The 23,452-nt window shown below is 37.9% G+C and overlaps 1 protein-coding gene across 5 annotated transcripts in view; it reads right to left on the bottom strand.

Annotated features, from left to right (window-relative positions):
* USP47 (ubiquitin specific peptidase 47) overlaps positions 1 to 23,452 on the bottom strand; it is a 55,872-nt gene that overhangs the window by 17,118 nt on the left and 15,302 nt on the right. For 4 of the 5 annotated variants that reach the window (XM_081936852.1, XM_081936854.1, XM_081936850.1 and 1 more), the window contains 7 exons: positions 20,989 to 21,085; positions 19,417 to 19,562; positions 18,400 to 18,479; positions 12,680 to 12,829; positions 2,021 to 2,116; positions 1,772 to 1,924; positions 1,050 to 1,217 (listed from right to left, as the gene is read on the bottom strand). In XM_081936852.1, the coding sequence (XP_081792978.1) occupies positions 1,050 to 1,217; positions 1,772 to 1,924; positions 2,021 to 2,116; positions 12,680 to 12,829; positions 18,400 to 18,479; positions 19,417 to 19,562; positions 20,989 to 21,085 (890 nt within the window). The remainder of the gene's footprint in view (positions 1 to 1,049; positions 1,218 to 1,771; positions 1,925 to 2,020; positions 2,117 to 12,679; positions 12,830 to 18,399; positions 18,480 to 19,416; positions 19,563 to 20,988; positions 21,086 to 23,452) is intronic. The other variant, XM_081936851.1, reaches the window with a different exon arrangement.

Here is a 23,452-nt window from a genome sequence, read left to right on the forward strand (position 1 = left end):
TAAATATTATCCCCCCTGCTCATTTCCTAATTCTAATATTTTCTTCTCATTTATTACTTATATTATTACTTCTAATAATATCTGTTCATTTTCATTTCTTCCCATCTCTTTTGTATTTTAAGCAGCATTTTGCTATGGTACTCTCACCAATAGCAATTGGCCATAGAATGCATTTCAGCAAGTTGGATATGACTATGAAAACCAACATTCTATATTATGCTTTTGTTTCTTCCCTTGCTGGGAATTGTTAGCTAATACTATTTTCCATTAACCTGCAATTAGGTAAAATAACTGCTGTTATTTTAGAAAATTTTCTTACAGATGAAATCAGCTACTGACATTCATTATTCTAAAATCATGTAATTCATGTTCTCATTATGGTATTGGTAAAATCTCTCTTGTAAGATAGATAGCTGTCTGTAAAACAGACAGACAGACAATTGACATAAGGCTATCTTAACCATAACTGAGTCCAAAATTTACGTTGCTAAGTGAAACATTTGTTAAGTGAGTTTGCCCCATTTTACGACTTTTCTTGCCACAGTTAAGTGAATAATTGCATTTGTTAAGTTAGTAACACGGTTGTTAAGTGAATTTGTCCCCCATTGACTTGCTTGTCAGAAGGTCGTAAAACGTAATCATATTACCAGGGACACTGTAACTGTCATAAATATGAACCAGTTGCTAAGCATCCGAATTTTGACCATGTGACCATGGGGATGTTGCAAGGGTTGTAAGTGTGAAAAATGGTCATAAGTAACTTTTTTCAGTGTCATTGTAACTGTTAATGAACGGTCACTAAATGAACTATTGTAAGTCAAGGATTACCTGTATGTGGCCATTTTTTTAAAGGTTTAATGGCCTCCCCTCAGGTTATTTTGCAATTAATTGAAAAATCAGCTAACTCTGTACTATCAATTTACTGACAAGTTTTGGTAAGACAAACAATATTTTGTGTTACTGTGTACAATACAGAGTAATAAATCTTACTATGTAATAATGTTACCTTTAAAATACATATTGAAATAGCATACAATTATATAAGGTACCTTTTCACTGACAACTTTTGCAATTCTTTCAGCAGCACTATTGTTTTCAAGACATATTCCTTCATCAATGCCATCGTCATTAGAAAAGTCATTACTCATCTGATCACTGTGACAACTGCCTTCATTCTCTGCTCCACTATCAGTGCAGCTCTCTGTTTGAGGAGACTTCTTAAAACAATTCATAAGGATTAGTTTATAAACAATAAGGATTTGTACAAAATAATTATCTAATTAAAGACAAAATTGTAAGACAAAATAATTGCCTTACAAAATAATTGAAATTGTGAAGTGGAGTCAACAGTGCATATCTGGGTACGATGTGAGAATTAAATTCCTTTGTAAAAGTATGCTACAGACTTATTTTAGTTCAACTATGGATGGATTCATATGTTCTCTCTCACTGCACACTAATACTTAGAAATGAGCATATTTTACAATTACACAGCAAGGAGGCATTTCAGGAAATATAAGGCTTACATCTTCTCCTTATTGCTTGCTACGTTGCACTACTGCATGTGGGTCGGTATGTATACATAACAATCATAAACAAAGTCTAGGTTTTTCATTTAAGACATTTGAAAGGGGAAAGAAAAGACAATACAGAACAGCTGATCCTGATTCTGTGACTAAATTTCAAATTAATCTGATATGAAATAAGTTTGCAATTTAGAGTCAATTAAGGTATTTCTTAAAACATAATCCAAGTAAATACTGATTATTACCTCATCTTCAATATCAATGAATGAACCCATATCTAGCTCTTCAGGAAATGTCATACGGTCATTAAGTTTTATCCTATGCATAGTGGTATAATCAAAATCAAATCTTTTTAACTGCAAGGTCAGCAAATAAGGAAAATGCAAGAATCGCAATCCCTACAAGATAGAAAGGAAAACCAATTGTCAATGATGACTTGTACTTTAAATATTTTATATATGCCCACCTTATTATTTAGGTTAAAATATGTTTACCTTTCTTGCATCACATTTCTTCTTGCATCGTTCACAGAAATACTGATTGGCACCATCAAGGATCTCAGGCTGAATAAAAGCATGTAGAGCTTCCTCCTAATCAGAAATTTGTAAAAGATCAGTGTGTAAAAGACTAGTATTACACACTATGCAATATTTAATAACTAGACATAAAAGATTCTTGAATTTTATAACACAAGCCTGTGAAGAAAAGTATCTAACAAGTGACAAGTTCTTTTATATTTTCCCTTCAGTAAGCAGCCAAATCATGATCCATAAAACATTATTTATTAAATAATTGATGGTTCCTATATTTAAAGATTGTAATGTAAATGAAAGCAAAATCTGTTATCTTGCACATCACATTAAATCGCAGTCACCCATCCATCAGTTCCGTATCCTCAGCCATTTGATTTAAAGCTGGCTTTATTTTAATGGGAATAAGTTCTTTATCAAATATATGGTATATTTTTAATTATTAAAACTCTATCTACTCTAGAGAATATTTCCACATTAACCTGAAAACCTAACATTTAAGTGCTAAATGTATTTCTCTGTACAAGTTTCATTAAGTACAATTGGTCTCCCTATAAAATATGACTTGAGAATATATCTTGCTCTTACCAAAGAAACTTGACTTGGTTCTTATGCTTTACTAAACTCAATTCAAGGTCTTAGTACTTTTCTATAAAATCGTACCTGGCTTGAAACTCAGCGACATGCAGAGGTACGCTTAGCATGTCAATTACCCTGCTGTTCCCTTTAGAACATCCTTATTATCTAACAAGATGCAAGTGATGAGGCAGGGGAAGAAATATTCTATCAACTCCCCATTATACTATCTTCAGAAAATCAAAGGGCTAACATAGAACAAGATGAGATTATGATTTCCGTTGATATCACGGAACATTTTACACCCACAGACAGAGAACTAATGATAAAAATGCATGGCAGCAGTACTACACAACACACCCAACCTAAGCTAATATATTAAGATTGAAATAGCCAGGATCATGGACTTCATCAACCTCTGCCTCACTACCTATTTTCAGTTTTAGCCAACAAATCAGAGGAACACCAATGGAATCACCACTCACAGGACTCATAATAGAAACTGCAGCATCTAGAAACTATAGCATTTCCAACAAAAATATGAATCTAGTAGATTGCATCTTTTCATAACAAAAAAGGACGAAGGGACACATGAAACAGCATCTTCAAAAAAGGGAAAGAAGAAAACAATAACTATTTTTCTTGGATATCCTTATCAGCAGAGGAAATAACGGCAAATTAGAAACAGAAGTCTATTAAAAAAATTAGCCACACTAACCAATTGCTCAAATATCAAAGTAACAACCCAACCTTCCATAAGAGGAGCTGTGGGATAAGCACATATACATTGCAGCAACCCAGAACACTAGAAAAGGAAAAAGAGTGCCTATACATCTTCTAAGAAAATGGATACCCATGAAACCTTATCAAGTAGAGTGTGACCACTCAAACCACAACAACACAGTCAATACAAGCTATAAAAAGGATAACATTGCCAAACATCAAAAACAACTTAGAAACAACCAACAGACTATTTACAACCACATGGCATCATAACATGCAAGCTAACTAAAGCCCTCCAAAACATCTTAAGTAAATCAAAAGAGAGCCACTATGTTAGACAGAGAGGTAGAAGACTAGCAGAATACATCTGGGCAGTGGTATATTAATCATTAAGACTAAGCATGTGCTTAGGACACCAGGCTCAAGGGGGCACCACAAAGTTGAGAAAGAAAAAAAACCCAATGAAGATTTGTACAGTATGCACAAAGGAGGGGGCACCAATTTCGTTGTATTTAAGTACAATGACAATAAAGATTATACTTATACACCAAGATTTGTCAGTGCTTAGGGCACCAGTGAGCCTTAATTTGCCACTGCACCCAGGAACACCAACTAGCAATCAGACATCATATGATGAAATCTCTCTAATTTCACAACACATGGCCAATTTAAGCATAGTTGCAGTTGAACATCCTAAACAAAGCTAAATTAATAAAAACACTAGGGAATTCTGGGAAGCCTGGCATTCAGACAAATTAGCCATGAGTAAGCACATAGAGATAAACAAGATAAACAAGTTCTGCATACCATTCAAGGGAGGCAAAAGCTAAAAAGGAAACAAAAAGATCATAACACCTCCTTGCCTGCAATCAAACCCCAGATAAATAGGAATTAACACCAAGATTAATACCAGACAAACAAGCAGTAAACAACAATCTAATCAAGGAACTACTAAGGAGACAGTAACATCCCCACCAACATTGAGAAGTCAAGGGTATATAAATAGATAGCAAACCTCACTCCCTACTAGCACTGCTCAGGGAGCACCATTATGCCTCTGTGTGTGTCTGTGTGTGTGTGTGTGTGTGTGTGTGTGTGTGTGTGTGTGAGAGAGAGAGAGAGAGAGAGAGAGAGAGAGAGAGAGAGAGAGAGAGGGAGGGAGGGAGGGAGGGAGAGAGAGAGAGAGACAGAGACAGAGACAGACAGAGAAAGATTGAGAAAAAGATATCTTATTTCCAAAAGTTTCTCTATAGAAAAGCTTACCTTTTTACACCAAAGTATTCCTTTTTGTACTAGCCAATACTGTTTATCAGGTTTATAAAATATGTGTTTGGAAGATTTTAGTTCATGGCTTTTTATTTTTAGCATGTTTGTATTATTTTTCTATCATTTTATCAGTAAATATTTCTGAAAAATGGATGCTAAAGGATATTAAAATATTTGAAAAATCCTTTCAATATGTAATTTATTAACTTGCAAAGGGATTAAATGCGAATGGAATATTTTGAATACTTTTCAAAAAGCACTTAACAAAATGTCCATCTAGATTTCAATGCAATAATCCATTTTTTCATAACAAATCTTTTTAATAATGAAAATAAATTCAAATAGTAATCAGTTATATCAAAGATATTAACGAATATGGTGAAGAAAATTTAGTGTTGGCTTAAATTCAATTCAGATATTCAAAACTATTAAGGCACTGAACCAGATAAATGTGAAAGTTGAGAGGAAACCAGGTTCACAACCTACTTAAGAACCTTTGCCCACAAAGGTCAAAACAGACACAACATTAGCCTGCTATCACCATGTAAATGTCAAGGCAAATGTTATCATTTAAAAAATAAAAAATAAAATTCTGAGTCTCAATTTCTCTCATCAACAGTTGTTCCCTGGAGTCTAAATAAATAAAAGGGGGCTTAGTTGGGCAGAAGACTCACCAATTGCAAAATGACTGGTGCACAGCTTATAAGACTACTATCTAAAGCATGTTGTTTGATGGATCCCACTTTGGGAGGAGATCAAGGATAAGGGAAGGTCTTCAAAAAGCCTCCAATTCACCCCTTCTCCCTCCATTTCTGAGAGCTCAGAGAAGCACTAAGAACAAACAAAACAAAACATTTACAGCCCTCACTTTTTCACATGGGTAAGAATTCTGTCACTGCTGAAACAGAAGACACTTTTAAAAAAGCCCCTAACTCCAATGGTGGAGCAGAGGTGGGATGGTGGTCATGAGGCCGAAGAAAAAAGTAATGCGCTGCTGTAATTTTCTATGATTGCTCTTTAAAAAAAAAATCTAGAAAACGCATATTTTCTTTTAAAATCATGGAATGAAAAAAAAAACCACTTTTTGCAAAACAGTTATTTTTATCAAAAGGGGTTGCTACTGAAAATTCTAAAGTGCATGTCAATTTGAAGTTTGACCCCACATTACACATATTAGAATCTAAAGCCAACATGCACAATTTTTACACATACTATAGAAATTTTGATTGTAACTATGGCTTAAATATTTTTAGGGGAAATGTGCTAATTACAATTCTGAAGTTGTGCATACCATAACATTTCTATTTTTTCCTACAAATAGAGAGATAAACAATAAACAATATCTCTTTAATTAAGAAGTAAATGACATGTGAATGACTGAAAAAATAGATGTGAAATTTATGTAAGCTTTGTGTGATGTGCAAGTCAACAAGGAACCATACTGTGCTATATTTATATATAGACAAAAAAGAAGTGGTGATGCTCCTAAAGATCTTCTAAAACTAGATAAAAATCCATGAAAGGTAATGTATTATTTAATGGCTTTATTGCTTACCAAGGAGAAAATTAAACCAAGGATTTTAATATTTTTACAGATCACCTTTAAAAAAACATATTTACATAGTTCTTAATAATCTCATTTTTCATTCTGGTATTTTTTTTATTTCTAGAAGCTTTGTAATTTTATAATTACAACATGTGTAATTTCTTTAATTATTTTAGTTTTATATACTTAATAGTCCATGAAATTATCTCTATAAATATACAGTCAGGACCAAGGATTTACTTCCTCAAATCAAATGCAACCAGTCAGATCCAACTTGCTGTATTGCTCTCACCTGTAGATCATATTAATTGAACTTAGTCCCATTGGAAAATCAGTGGAATTAGTGGCAGATATAATGGTAGGGAAGACTCTCCTCCCCATGCTCAAACTTAATGGGAAATAGTATTCAACTAACACTGATAATGATTTAATTAGAAGAGAAAAATGAAACATTAACACCGTCTTTATTGTCTTATACTAAGCTACTTACACAAACTACTGTAATGTAACATGTCAATGCAAAAGGGTATCTTTACAAATTGTTGTGATGGAGAGACGGACTTCTTTTTAAAAAATTGTTACAGCTTCTGTATTCTCAGAAAAGTCAGTGTATGTCAGCCCTGAGCTGACTAAGAAATGGCTACCATGTAGACCTAAACTTCTTAGGACAGCTATACTGTAGTTAGAGAACCTTACAAGTCTGAACGTGTTTCTCTTCCTCCCTCTTTTATCTCCATCGTGCCTGGACTTATGCCTTATTTATCTGATCTATGTCAATTATCTGCCCTCCTTTTATTCACTACAGTTTGCTTCAAAACTTTGCTTCAAAAACTTTTCTCTCTCTTCCTAACCCCACCTCCACTCCCTCATGCAGGTAGATAACAGCTGGGATGAGAGAAAAGTAAAGAGACTTTGGAGGATTTTAAAACTTTCAGGACAGGACTTTCTGAAACACCCCTATACTGTTAAAGTATAAAGCAAGCATTATGTAGAAATCAACCATCGTGTGTTCAACAAACTAAATTTGTTTGAATTTAGAAATTTTGGCGTAACATTGTTATAAATCTTATTTTCTTATGTAAGATTTACTACTTCTGCAATGTCATCTTAGTTCTACCATTTTTCTATAATATTCACAATGGCACTTTAAAAGTCCAGTAGGTCTCCTTTTAGACTAGATCTAAATATGCTTAACAATGTGTTCTTAGGGTATTCTTGACTTAGAATACCCTAAGAACACATTGTTAAGAGTTCTTGACTTAGGACCAGACTGTTCAAAATTATGAGGGTGCCAGAAAAAGTGAGTTACGATTAATTCTCCCACTTACAACTACCAAAGCATCCTTGCAATTGTGTGATCAAAATTCAGTGCTTGGCAACTGGCATATATTTACAACAGTTGCAGTTTCCCAAAGTCACATGATCACCATTTGTGATTGTCACAGAGAACTTCCAACAAACAAACTGAATAGGGAAAGCCAGATTTACTTAACAATCACGTAATTCTCGCAAAAACCACAGCAAAAAAGGTGTAAAACTGAGCATAATTGTTTTAACAACTGCATTGCTTAGTAAAAGAAGTTCAGGTGCCAACTGTGGTTATAAGTTGAGGCTATAACATTTAAAAATATTTACATACATATATTTTCAAAACTGGAGTGTTTTTTGTAACCTTTGTTCTAGGTTAATTTTTAGGCAAGCGATTAGATTGTTTAGTACCTGTCAGATTAAATCTGTATACATGGCTAACCTTATTGTATCATAGATCAATAACTCCTTATGCTTATTCTGAAGCTGATTAATTCTTATTTGTGTGTAAAATATAACCCTTTGGGCTGACTATTTTATGCAACAAGAAAACAAGAACAACTAAAATGATGATATACCTTGGTTTTTGGTTTAACCTGAATACTATCAACATGATTAAAAGATGTGGACTCCTAAATTATACTTTTATATTAAGATGACTTTTTAAATGGCTTCTACTGGTCTAAAAAGAAAGGGCACTTCAAACTCCTATTGATCAGAATAATAAAATATTATTAAATATTAAATAAAGGAACTGATCTTTTCTAAGATGACATCTAAATGCAAATGACAAATAGATGTATTTCAATCCCGTGTTTAGGAGTAAATGTACATTTAAGATTAAAGCAAGTTAGAGCAAGTTAACTTTATGAACATCTGGAAGATTATTTTTTTGAAGTTCAAGTATAAAACATTCAAATTAAATATGTAGGTAAGAATATTTAACGCAGCAGAGCTACTATTTTAAAATACAAAAGGTCTACAGTATTTCTTCTGCAGCTAAGGTATTCAAGGCAAAAGTAACGATCAGTTGCTGAATGACTGCCAGATATACACTATATTGCCAAAAGTATTCGCTCACAACTGAGTCTGATTATTTGGATGGGTGAGCAAATACTTTTGGCAATATAGTGTATTTTACCAGGGTTCTGGCTCATTAAATATAGCTTAAGCTACATTTTTAGAATATTATTTGCAATTCCTCATATGTTTAATACAATTTGCAGTCTGTCATGGGTTTAATTTCCCCCCCCACATTCAACTTTGTTGAACCATTTTCAAATAACCTAGAACTAAAAGAAACATTATGGTAATATAGGTTCTTCCTTGATTGTTTTCATTGGCATGTCATATAGCAGAATGCATTTTCAGATTTCACATTTGGAATTCGGTGTAAAACTCTTTACATGTTTCAAGTGTGGTTTCTAATGATCTCAGGAGAACCAAAGATAAATTTTGTGGTTTATGTCATTGTTTACATTTTTTAATCTACAAGGCAGCAATGCAGAGTCTGCAAAGAGCCTTGAGTCTGCCTTTTTTATTATCTTGTCAGCAGTCTTAAAAACAAGTATCAAATATTCCATTTTATGAGTACATGGGCCCTTGGGAATCCTAGTTAAACCCTCAAGCTCTATTTTGAAGAGTCAGCAGGAAACAACTAAATATAACTAAATAAACTTAATTATAAAAATTTCCTTTAAAATGCTACTAGAAACTGTAAAGATTTGTGGTGTTAATTAGAAACAATGACCAGATTGACTTTTGAGGACAACAAAGATTAGCAACATTCATTAAATTAAAAAAAATAGAAAATCACTTACCTCTAACTAGAATTCTTTCAAGGTAATATCCTCTATAGATCCTCTATTTTGGATAGTGACGTCTGTGGCAAGTCCCCTCAGAAACACACTAGCAAGATCAAAAGAGCTTTACATCCCCTTCCACAAGCCCTATTAGCGCATGTGTCGATCCCATTATGATTTTGTTCTGAGTCAAATTCTTATTTACCCTTTTTAATGGAGGATCAATGGAGGATACTACCTTCAGAAAATTCCATTTAGAAACAAGCGACTTCTCTTTTCTCCAAAAGAAAGTATCCTCCATAGTTCCCAAATTCTGAAAACTACAACTACAATATTTTTCTAGAGGATCAGCTTTGCAATCTAATGTAGGAAAAATCTTGTATTTCAATGAAAAGATTATTAACATAGTAGGTAAGACAGCACATAATGTTGAGTCTCATGTTCGGATATTTGTACGGAAAATAGACAATATTGTCCAAACTAAACAGGAATAATACAGGTACTCAACTTATAACCACAATTGGGAGTGGAATTTCTGTTGCTAACCAATGCTGTCATAAAGTGCGATGTCATATGACCACACTGCTTAGTAACAGAAATACCACTACTCCTGGCTGCCATTGTTACCTGAGAATTGTGGGTCATTCAGTACCCACCCCTATCCAAGCTATTCTGGGCCTGGTTCCTCCCTGTCCATAGCCTTGGTAAGTACCTCCTTTTCAAATCCTGCCACCTGACTATCTCCCGCATCTCTGTTCCTTTGGCTACCCTACTCCCTGTCTTGCGAGCAAGTAGAAAAGTCCCAGTTGATCTTAGCCATCTTTTTGCTCCCGATTCTGACAAGCTATGGCCAACCTGGCCCTTCATGAGGCAACTGTTGTCCACTTGAGGCTATCTTCCCCAGGCGTCATGAGGAAACAGCCATTCACAACCATGTGCAGCTAACACATGGTTAGTAAAAGCAGCAAGAAGATGGAGAAGGCTGTCTAGGGCAGCAGGGGTTGCAGACTATAAGGAAGCAAAAGGTGGGGAGAAAATAGATGGCTCCTATGACTGTAACTGCCAAGTGCCCAAATTTTGATCTCATGCAGAGGTGCTGCAGTGGCCATAACTTATTTTAAGTTCTATCATTCAGCACCCCAAAAACCTCAAATGGTCGTACGTCGAGGACTATCTGAAAGGTATTTGATATCAGGCAATTTCCCCTTAGTTAAAATATTATTGGGGGAATGGAGAATCCTATATTATTTATATACAAAACTGCTTCTTTTTCAAGGTATTGTCAATATTTTATCAATAGAAAGACAACACAGACACAGCATTTTATCCAACTAGTTCTCATTATCCAAGAGTATTTTCCATTTAAAAACAAGAAACTAATGAGAATATGAAGGCCCTGATTATTCTATTTATAAGAAACATTTTATAGTGATGGTATATACATAAAATGTACTATCTGCAATTTTGCTAAGTTGCATAGCATATCAAACTTAATAAAAGCATAAAGGTTTCTGAAAACTGTTAATTTAAAATCAGAAAGATTATCACACTCCATTGGCTATCGAGCAACTGATTAGCTACTAAAGATTATTTCAAGGTGACCTTAGCTTCTGGTGTTATCATGTCAGTGTCATTTTCTTGGCAACAGTACAGAAAGGATTGCCTTTGTCTTCCTCAAGGATATTTTTTCAACTTCCTGTCTAGCTTACTAGTTTGCTATCTCTTGGCGGTCTGGATTGGAATGTGCCTATGTGAATCTCCCAGGGCATATCCATTAGGGTGGAGTAGTTTAGGTTTAGCCTGGTAAGATTCTGTCTAAATGGTGCATGCAAATAAAGAACTGAACTTTGGCTGAATTGTTTTACATCATTTTTTGGCTAGACCTAACAATCTCTTTAAAATAGTAACTTTATTCTAGCTGTCTAAATGTTCAAGATGAGCAAAAGTGGGCTAGGAGCAGAAGCCTATTTTGGCAAGAAGTTAGCATTTGCTTGGATTGAAATTCTTGGGAAAAAATCTGGGCAAACACGAACCTACTACAACATATTATTAGGCATCTTTATCTGTATATATCTTTATCTGTATATATCTATCTTGTATCTTAACTGAGATTATTATTATATATAATAAATATATATTTTCTTGGGTTTTCTGTTTTTTTAAAAAAATGCAGCTGGAAGACCAGACAACCAAAGAAATTCTGGGTTTATTTATTCAATAGGCTACATCACGTAAATCAGCGTAATCATTTTAAATAATGATTCCTTTTTTTAAAAGCTGCCTATAAAACCTTGTTTTAAAACCTGAAGCATACAAACTCTATTCGTAAAAAAAATCAAATAAATTTAAGTTATACACTGTAAAAAGCATCAATTTATTACATTTAAAAAATTACAATTCAGAAAGGCAGATAGGGAAGCATGCCAGCTCTCTTGGAATGGCAAACTTCTGAAAACATTGACAGAAAACTGTATGAATCTGGTCACGTTTTCGACAGGAATCAGGGTTGAGTCAAAGGACCATGACATTTTTTAAAAAATTAATCCACCCTTTGTTGCTTGCATAGTGCCATGATGGGAAGGTAGTTAGGAAAACTGGAGTGATCAGTATATCCATTTTCAATTCGGAGTAATCCTTCCTGTCTCATTTACATTAGTCAATGTAATCTGAGTCGCCCTTATAAACAGATAATCACTGGTTATCCTACTCTAAGCATCCTAAATAAAGCAAGATGGCTAGTATGAGAGATTGGAGGGAACTAGATAGTGCTCAATTATTGATTTGGCAATGTGGGTCCAGAGAAAGAGATACAAATACCACAGAAGTTGGTCTCAAATTGAATTCAAAATAGTTTATTGGGACTTTAAGGAATATTACAGAGGCGTCTTAATATTGTCAACTTAAAAGTTTTCCTTCCCCAGTCCAATCAAAAGCCTATCTGGAATTCCAAATAGGAATTCCTTTCCTATTTGGGAATTGGAATTATCAATTCCATTAATTATTGGAATTAATTATTCTGAAACTATTGGTAAATATTACAGCAAATAGGAATTCCTTTCCTATTTGCTGTAATATTTACCAACAGTTTCAGAATAATTGATTCACCTAAAACCCACATTATGTTTCAAACATATATTTTTCTACAAGAAAGGCAGAACATGTGTTGTTTTATTGCATTCGCAATGTTAAGATTTCACATGTTAATTGGCTGCTTTTTCTTTTCTCAAACATGCACTAGTAGGACTTATTGAAGGGTCTTCTAAAGCTTGCTAGCTGGTCTACTGCACAAAGACGGACAAACCAAGATAGAGTTTCCAGGATGATGCTTACCTTTCAAGAAGTGACAGTACTGTGGCATTATTACATAGAAAGATGCAGTAGCATTCAGTTTAACATACACACCACACTAGCAAAGGCCTGATTGGCGCCATAAGGTCGAATAACCAATGGAATATCCAGGTAAGTATCAATTCTCCAGCTCTCATAGCCACATTCCAGGCATCTTACATAGTCCTTCAGCTTGCCTTGGTAGAGCTGATTTATGAGATCAGCCTGCATTTGAGAAAAAAATGTTTCAATATTCCAAAAACAAATTTGTTTATCTTTATGAAGCATTATTTCCTGAAGGATTTAAATCTAGCTGGCTTACATATTCTAAACTGCAAAAGAATACTTTACCATAGTAGTTCAGGGTATGTATTCTAAATTCTGCATTTAATCCTTAAGCTTATTAATAGCATTCTTTAAACTAAAAAGAAATATAGAAGTAGCGTTGGCTTACCTGAACGGTCTTCTCTGTGCGCTGCGGGAGAGTCCAAGCATGGGTTAATTCTGTCTGACTGCCCTGGACTGAATTGAAGATCTTTAGCCACGCATCTCAGATTTTCGATGAAGGCGTGGACCGATAGTCTGTTCAAAGGTGGTTCCATAAGTCTGTTACAAGATCGTATCAAAGGTTAGTCACAAGTCACAAAACATCACCGAAAGGAAAGGATGTCGACTGAGGAAAGTCAAAGTCAATAAACGCTGGGAGAGACTTCAGGGCGGGGCTGGACTCTCCCGCAGCGCACAGAGAAGACTGTTCAGTTAAGCCAACGCTACTTCTCCTATGCGCTGCTTGGCGAGTCCAAGCATGGGACATACCCAAGCTAAACATCACTAGGGCTGGGATCACTTGCATTAACGGTCTCTCCAGCCGAATGAATGCCCTGAAGAACTCGTCTCCCAAAGGCTGCGTCCACCGATGTGAACTTATCCAACTTGTAGTTTCGCACAAATTGGGATGGCGATGCCCACGTTGCTGCCCTGCAGTTCTTGTCAATGGGCACTTGAGTCGCCCAGGCTGTTGTAGAGGCGACGCTCCTTGTAGAATGGGTTGTGATGTGACGCGGCACCTGTGTTGATTAGAGCTAATAGGCAAGGGCAATGCAGGCGCGCAACCATCTGCCAATGGTAGCAGAGGTGACCTTGCACCCCATAGTGGCAGCTTGAAACAATACGAAGAGTGATTCGGACCGTCGGAATGACTCTGTGCGCTTGATGTACTTACATAGTGTCCTGAGCACATCTAGCTTGTGCCATCTATGCTCCCTAGGGTGTCCTGGATGCCGGCAAAAGTCTGGAAGGATGACTTCTTGGCTCCGATGGAACCAGGTGTTAACCTTAGGGATGAATATGACTCTGTCGGGATGTATGATACAAAGGTCCTCCCGGACAGACAGAGCTGCCAGTTCCGAGATCCTTCGCGCCGAGGTGATGGAGGTCAGAAAAACTGTTTTGAAGGTTATGTGTTTCAGGTCACAGGATCGAAGGGGCTCAAACAGAGCGCTGATCAGTGCCCTCAGGACCACGTTCAACTCCCAGGAGGGATAACGGTGGGCAACTTGTTTTAAATTGGTGGCCCCTTTGAGAACCCTGGGGTGACGAGGGAGAGAGAAGTGGTTGTTATGAACCAGGACTGTAGACAGCGCTGCCACCTGCCATTGGAGCGTGTTCGCCACTAAGCCTTGGTCCAACCCTTCCTGCAAAAAGTCCAAAATCTGCAGGATAGTGGCAGAAGTGGGATCAATGGTCTTTGTAGTACACCACCTAGCGAAAGCAGCCCAAGTGGCTCTTAGATCTTGGTAGTCGATGGTCGCCAAGAGGCTTGAATAGTCTGAATGACCTTAGTGGAAAGTCTGTCTCTTTCTAGGAGGTCCCTCTCAAGTGCCAGATGGCTAGCTGCAACCACTGGAGCTCCAGGTGTGATAGAGAAAGACCTGGTTGAGAGAGACCTCGTCTGGAGGAATCCATGGTTTGGCAATGGAGAGACTCACCAGGTTGGCGAACCAAGTCCGTCTTGGTGGAAAGTCTGTCTCTTTCTAGGAGGTCCCTCTCAAGTGCCAGATGGCTAGCTGCAACCACTGGAGCTCCAGGTGTGATAGAGAAAGACCTGGTTGAGAGAGACCTCGTCTGGAGGAATCCATGGTTTGGCAATGGAGAGACTCACCAGGTTGGCGAACCAAGTCCGTCTGGGCCAGAATGGAGTCACTAGTATCACCTCCGCCTGCTCCTCCAGAATCTTGTGGACCACACTGGGAAGGAGTGGGAGTGGCAGGAACGCATAGAGCAGGCCAGGAGGCCAGTGGCAAAGGAGGGCGTTGACTCCTTTCGCTCCTGGGGACCGGAACCTGGAGAAGAATCGGGGAAGATGGGAGTTCTCCAGTGTGGCAAATAGGTCGACGGACAACCGAACCTCTGCGTGATCTTGTAGAAGAGGTCCTGGTGCAGGCACCACTCTGAGTGGTCGATCATGGCCCTGCTCAGCCAATCCGCCTGGACATTGCTCACCCCGAGATGTGTTCCACCGTGAGGGATGACAGATGTTTCTCTGCCTACTTCCCCAGACGTTCCGCTTCTACCATCAACGACCTGGAGCGGGTGCCGCCTTGGCAGTTTACATGCGCCTTGGCGGCCACATTGTCTTTGAGCAACAATACATGGTGACCTTGGACTGTCGCCTGGAAATGTAGAAGAGCTAGCCTCACCGCTTTTAGCTCCAGCCAGTTTATACTGTGCTTGAGATCGTTGATGGACCACCTGCCTTGTGCGATCTGATTGCCGAGATAGGCTCCCCATCCAAATAGGCTGGCATCTGTCGTGATGATGAGGCGATCCGGTTTACGGAAGAGACTGCCCTTGGTCAGCGCTGGGGAGAGCCACCACTGGAGCAACTGCTGGACATTGAGTGGAACTGGAATCAGCATGGGGGAGTTGCTTTCCTTGACCCTTTGGTGGGGCAGAAGGCACCACTGTAGTTGTCTCAAGTGCAACCTCGCCCACGGCATTATTGACAGGCAAGAAATCATTTTGCCAAGGAGCATCGATAACTGAACACTGGGCGCTGACCGGGAAGTCTGCAGCTGGAGCACCAGTTTCCTGATGCTGGAGATTCGCTCCTGGGACAAGGCGACCTGGCAACTGACAGTGTATATTATCACGCCAAGATGTTGCAACCTGGTGGTGGGAGTGAGGTGGCTCTTGTCTAGATTGACGGAGAAGCCGTGATCTTGCAGAACCCTCATCATCAACCGGAGGTCCCTGACTGCTTGCTAGGGGGACGACGATTGGATGAGAATGTCGTCTAGGTGTGCCTGAAGTCGAATTGGGCGTGATCTCAGGGACGCAACTACAGCTGCCAGAATTTTTGTAAATGTCCTGGGGGCCGATGACAGGTTGAACAGCAGTGTCCTGTACTGATAGTGCTTGCCTGCATAATAAAACCTCAAAAACCTGCGATGGGCCTTTCGGATTGGGATGTGGAGGTATGCCTCCCGGAGATCTATTGGAGTTAGCAGATCTCCCAGTGGTCAAAACTGCTGCTGGCGCTCCTGAGGGGCAAGCCTCGCTGATAGTGGGGAAGGAAACCTGCCAGATTGCCGAATGAAGAGACCCCCACAAGCAGGGACAGTCGGGTGGCAACAAGAGGAGAAGCAGCAATTTGTCTCCGACTCTGACTGACGCGATGCAATAAGTGGCCACAAAATGGCCGCCGTGCTGAAAAGGCGGGAAAACCTCTGCAGTTAAAATGGTCACCGCCTTTAATTTGGCTGGAAAATGGCTGCCGCAACCAAGAAATTAATTGGAAGGCTTCCGAGCACGTCTCCGATGTGATGGGCGAGAATGCGAGTGTCCAGGCCCCAAACCACTGTCACTGCGCCCCGAAAACACGAAAACCCGACCCTCCCTTGTCGGCCTTAGCCGCCCGACAGCCGCACGCGCCCGAGCAGAGCCCAGGACACGATGGCTCGCAGATCAATGTAGCTGGCAGAGAGAGATTTTTAAATCGCTCACTGACCTGATTACTGTAATTAAAAGAGCTAGGTTGGAGAGTCCAATCAAGGTTATTAATAGGAACCACATTGTAACACGTCCATGGGGTTTAGACTGAATTGAAAATCTGAGATGCTGGTGCAAGAGGCATGGCTAAAGATCTTCAATTCAGTCCAGGGCGGTCAGACAAAATTAACCCATGCCTGGACTCTCCAAGCAGCGCACAGGAGAATATATTTAAAATCCATTTCCATTTCTCTGGCTATTCATTATTTCAGCTTATTAAAGTGAAAATATGAACATAAATTCATGGCAGATATTTATTTATCCAATTTGTCTTAATCATGTTTAATGAGAATGCTCCTTATTTCTATTCCAATTAAAAATATATGCCTCATTCTACTGAAAGCCCATATCAATTTCATATATATTTATAAACGCATATGATTTGAACATTTTAATTCTTTTTTTACAGCCATATTTATATATAAAATGATTTTAATGTACTTTTTCTCTGAAATATTTATGCAGATATATTTAACCAAATATACATTTCAAAATGTTCTTTGGTAGCAACGACTGGCATAATGGATATATATATATACAAGAATGTGAAAGGGAAAACCAGGAGTCATGTGATACAGATTCAATACTGACTTGCTACAAGGAATCTAGGCCCGTCTCGAGTCACTTTTTTCAGTTCTATTGTAACTTTGAATGATAGCTAAACAAATGATTGTAAGTCGAGGATTACCCATATGCAGATTTCATGAATATAAAGGACTCACAAATAACGGCTTTTAAAGATACCCCTGTATAGTAGCCAAATATCAATCTACTGACTGGTTCAGACATCTTTAAATAAAGACAGGGATGGTGTTGTGCAAGGGGTCCATCTTATGATTAAGATGAGGTAGATGATATTGCAGGAGATATTGCAGGATCTCCTTTTGGGACAACAGCTATGGCACTATTTTGAATCTGTAGAAGTATACATATGTTAAATGGAAACCATCTATTTAAAGCACAACATGATGGAGACAGTGCTGAATAGCCTAGAGCACCGAAGTTGTCTGTGAGCAATATCACAACTGAATTGAATTGCCCATTAGTGCTCAATTTGAGTAATGTTATCAATTGCTTCCTCCAGCAACAATGTTTGCTTTCACATTAGAGTATTGAGACTACTCTTTCTGAAAACTGATGGTAGTGGTAACAATCAATATATATAGGGATAGGGGTCGTCTCTGGTTACTTTAGGCATGTATATACAGAAGTACTATGAGACTCAGAAACAAGTCTGGAAGGAGCAAGTTGCAGCTTTTGCCAAAAACAAGAAAAAAGGAATAACTAAGTTCTTTTTCTATATTTTATATATATTTTTACAAGATGGACTGAATTTCAGAGGTTGTGAGTGGGGGAAAAAGATAAGCTCAAAAGAATTAGGATGGGTCCCGAATAAAGGGGATTTTATCAGGAGACTCCAAGTTGAAGAAAGGAAGTAAGATACAAATTCCAGAAGAATCACATAACTCTTGCTTTCCCTTGACTACAATCCATTTAAAGATGCCTCCCAGAGTATTATACTGCAAAATAATGACACTTCGTATAAAATGCATACAAAATGAATTCCTCAAATTACAGCAGTTCTGGGTAAACAATGCACAATTTTTCCGTTTCATCTCAGTGTTTAAAACTAGCCTTTAAATCTAGGATAAGTATAGTACTGTTTCATTAGTATGGTTTTATTCTAATGGTTTGTTATTTCTTGTTATCTCATTACCACAAGAATAACCCCAAAAATATTATACCTGCTCTGTTTGTTTCCATTTTTGTTCCAAAGCATCAAACATAACTCTACAGAGTTCCTGCACATCATGCTGCTGCCATGCTATTGTAAAACAAAAGTGATATTATTTAATTAATACTGGCATCATCCCATCACAGCAATTTGTTAGCCCAGTTACAAAAGCACATTACACTAAATTTATTTTATTGCTAGTTTTAGAACTGAATTGTTTCCATCTTTCTCATTTTGCTTGACCACACAATTATTTTCAAACATCAACATTTAAAAAAAATATATACAGGGATTTAATAATAATAATAATAATAATAATAATAATAATAATAATAATAATAATACAGTTTCCCCCAAAATAAGACCTCCCTGGATAATAAGCCCAATTGGGCTTTTGAGCGCATGCGCTAAAATAAGCCCTCCCCCGAAAGTAAGCCCTCCCCAAAAATATTGCAACACGGCACCAGCCATGAAGTGACCATTCTCGCTGCCTCCTGCACCTCAAAAATAATAAGACCTCTCCGAAAATAAGGCAAAGTGCTTATTTTGGGGGTCAAAAGAAAATAAGACCCTGTCTTATTTTCGGGGAAACACAGTAATAGTAATATTAGATTAATAATAATCCAATATTACACTGTAAATTGTCTTCCTATACTTTTTATTATTCTGTTACTATGAACTGAGAATTTTGATTAATGGTTTGTAATAAGAATAGGATATTAAACTTTATTAAATTGGTCAATTCTCAACAGCTATGTAAATAAATGCAGAAGTCAATTTTAAGCTACTGATATCCTTACTTTTTGACTGCTATTAATCAGAGATATTTGAGATATGACAGCATGTCATAACTGTGGCTTTTTTCTTTCTCCAGTTACACTGGAATGCTAAGGGATTGTTCAATATGTGACGAAGTAGGAGTCATGCCCATGACCAAGTACATAACTGATAATCAAGATACAGACTATGTCAGTCAATATATGTCCTAATATAATTATAATTTAACCAAATATTTGATTATCATTACCCTCACTACTATCCCAGCCAAAGCTTCGTGTAACATCTGTAGTTTCGATTGCTCTCTTTTTGCTGGTCTGCAGTAAAACAAACAATCTTTGAAGTTGGTAAGGGATGCTTGTCACTGGATCTTCTTCAGAATCTTCAAATTCCCATCTATTAAACAAAAAACACATTAGTACCAACAGACAAAAAAAAAAACTATTTTAGAGCACCCTGCTCCTAACATTCATTTGTAGTAGAAAGTGATTGTCAGGCCTGCAGTTATATTCCTTTTGGGATTTTTGGCCTGCCACACACACTATTATTTTCCTATGCTGTTTCATTAGTGTAATAATTGGGAGGGGGAATAGTAAGGAGTAGAATTGTAGAATGTGTTGTTGTCATTCCTTTCTAGAAATCAAGGTCATCTTTTGTCTCCGCACCTCTGCATCTGACCAGAACTAGATGGGTGGAAATGCCAGCGTGGCCGAAGAAGGTGGGACCATGTGTTGGATTTATGGGTGTGGGGATAAGATCATGAACTTTCAATGGGTGGAATCCCAGGAAGCTTTTAGATTTGGGATTCCATGGATGTGCCAACATGTCTGTCTTAGTAAATTGGAACTTTAAGGATAGCTCTGCCTTGGACTCTGATTTAATTCTGCATGATATTTGGAACGCTGACACTGATATCTAAAAGAAAATTTGATATGGAAATATTTCTTCACAGTTTGAAAAAAAGCTAAATATATTATATTTATAGCCTGATATTGAAACGTTTTAGAAGAGATAACGCCTGTGCTTGAATATTCAAGCATTCCATAATCAGAAGATTTTCTAGTATAAATACTATGTCATCATTCATCAAATCATATTGAACTCTTAAGATATTTTTGCAAAAGTTAACACTACCTACATTCCCAAAGGTGCTTTTTCAAAAGACAACTTTGGAAAATCAAAGTCCAGATGTCTTTTGAAAAAGCACTTTTAGGACAGCCATGACCTGGATGATCGAGAATCTCCATAGACATACCTGCATACTTATATTCCAAAATAAACTACATAACCATATAGTGAATAATAAGTAAGAACCTATCCCAATTATAAGTGTACTATAAAATAGAGCAATGTTTACAATAGGATTGTAGATAGTTCTTTAAAATCCTTTTATAACAACCAAGATTTTAGCTTTTATAATTATTTTTATGAACCATTTTTTACTATTTCTCTGCAATTCTAAACTCTACTATGAATCCACATTTAAGCTTAAGGGGGAAAAAGACTGCAGAGGAAGTCTCCTTATCAATCACTACATATGTCCTACAACTAATGACATATCAAATAGTTTTACAAGTAAGTTCCAGGAAATCCAAAACCAAAGATATGTCATACTCTGCGTTAAAGAGTAATGATTAAGTTCAGAAGTACATCTATGAATCTATTCTCAACAATAGCCAACATTAGAACACTGAATAGATTGCAAATAACTATGTAAATAGGTGAAATAATTTGTTAATTGCAGCAGTCTCTCAGGTGTTTAGCAAAATTTTAATAATCTAACAAAAGGCAATAATGAAATTAATGAAATCTATCTACTTACCTATATAATGCATTTCTAAATTCAGGAGTCATATAAAGAGTTTGTAGAAGACTGTTCAAATAACAGGTCATTGCCTGATTTACTAGACCAACATATCCTAAAAAATAGTATAAGATTAGTAATAATGCTCATCTTAAAAAACGAATAAGATTAATATTTAAGAGGAATTAATATTATGTTATTGGGGATATTTATTATTATTTTTATTTCAATTTTTCAAAATCATTTTTTTGCTAATAATAACTACTTAGAACAATAGCACTTTAAAGCTTTATTGGATATTCGAAAAACACATTTCTTCAGAATTTTTAAACACATACCAGTTGTAAAAACATGACTTAAACAGGACTTCTGAATAAACTACAATACTGGGTTAGAATAATATATTAAACACCTTGCAATTTAGCACAGTTTGACTATCACTTCAATGCTAATTAATTATTTATCCTTATTTGCCCTGCAAACAACTTAGAAAAAATACTAGATACTAGCAAATTTCATTTCCTTCTAGTATGATTGCATTTTTAGAGTATTAGTTATTAGAATCTAATTTTTAGATTCACAATAGTAAAGGTGAACTACGTAGGGAAGTATGAATATGGATTTTTTCTAAGAAAGAACTATTACCCTATTAGTTAAATATTGAAAAATAATTTTGTGCTCAATTGTTCCTACCAGAAATAAACACCTGCATTTCATTACCGTGTTTCCCCGAAAATACGCCAGGGGCTTATTTTCTTTTGTCCCACGAAATATGCCCTTGGGTTTATTATCAGAGAGGGCTTATTGTTTTGGGGCTGACGGGCGGCTGCTCCCTTGTGAACTGGCTCCCGAAGAGCCGGGCACAGCCTCAGCGGCGAAGCAGCCGGACAGAGTGTCTTCCAGCAGCCGGCCCACCATAGAGAGCACTCCTAGAGAGGCCGATGCTGGAACACTCGGCCCCGAATTTTGGATTTGGAAGTTATGCACGGAGCGGAACGGGGCGGCGGTGGTGGGCAGCAGCAGCCAGCGGCGGTGGCTTGGGAGAGCTGCGCAAGTGCTTGGTGAAGCTGCGGGCGGAACAGGCGCTAGCGCAACCCACTTCTCCAGCCGGGCAGAGCTCCATGCACTGACCTAGGGGGTATCCCGAATGTGCAAAGCCGCGGGAGCTGGAGGGCGGGCAGAGCGCCACATGGCTTGGCACCTTAGGGATTACCCCCTAGGTCAGTGAATGGCGCTCTTCCCAGCTGGAGAGGGGATTTGCCGGGCGGCTGCTCGTGAGCATGGTTACCTCATGGCTGCTTTGCCCCTGAGGCTGTGCCCGGCTCTTCGGGAGCCAGTTCACAAGGGAGCAGCCGCCCGGCAACTCTCCCCTTCGGCCAGGCAGAACGCCACTCCCCAACCTAGCGGTATCCCGAAGGCGGCAAGCAACGTGAGCGCTCCCCCCGGCTCCTGCGACTTGGCGCTTTCGGAATAACGCTAAGTCAGTGAGCGGTGCTCTGCCTGGCCAGAGGGGGGGTTTATTTTCGGGGGTGGGCTTATATTTTTGCCCACGCGAAAAATGTGGCATGGGTTTAGTTTCGGGACAGGTTGTATTTTCGGGGAAACACGGTAAATGGAACAGAACGAAAGCTTTACCTATGACCAAGAGTGAGGGGTTTTTCTTGTTTAATAATTAAAAAATCCTCAGCAGTTATAACAAGGATTGGGTTTTTAGAGATGAAAGTCAGTGATTGTAAAGCAAATCACAAGATTGTTAAATAAATTCAATCAGCAAAAATAGCTGGAAACTGGCAAATTGTAAATCATGATCACATGGCTGTGGAGCACTACAATCAGTTGTAAATGCAATCACGTGATTGCAAGGTGGTGATGCAGTGAAAGTTGCAACTACTAGGGTGAGTTGTTATTAACTTTTTAAAAGCCTGTCATAACTTTAAATGATCATTAAATCAAAGATTACCTGTAACAATCTGGAAGAGGGAAAAAATAAACTACACCTCTTGTAGTTCTGACACTTCTCCTTAAGGTAAAGGTTCCCCTCGCACATATGTGCTAGTTGTTCCTGACTCTAGGGAGTGGTGCTCATCTCTGTTTCTAAGCCGAAGAGCCAGCGCTGTCCGAAGATGTCTCCGTGGTCATGTGGCTGGCATGACTAAATGCCGAAGGCACATGGAACGCTGTTACCTTCCCACCAAGGTGGTCCCTATTTTTCTATTTGCATTTTTACATACTTTCAAACTGCTAGGTTGGCAGAAGCTGGGACAAATAATGGGAGCTCACTCCGTTATGCGGCACTAGGTGTTTGAACCGCCAAACTGCTGACTTTTCTGATAGACAAGCTCAGCATCTTAGCCACCGAACCACGGCATCCCTAATGTCTCCTTACACATCTGCAATATTATTGACAGCAACTATAGTACCACCAGTTCTGCGACCCTTATCCCTCATTCAAAATCTTACATGAACAGTGGTATTTACAACT

The sequence above is a fragment of the Natrix helvetica genome, assembly GCF_964273705.1.
Source record: "Natrix helvetica genome assembly, chromosome: 1".
Lineage (NCBI taxonomy): Eukaryota > Metazoa > Chordata > Lepidosauria > Squamata > Natricidae > Natrix > Natrix helvetica.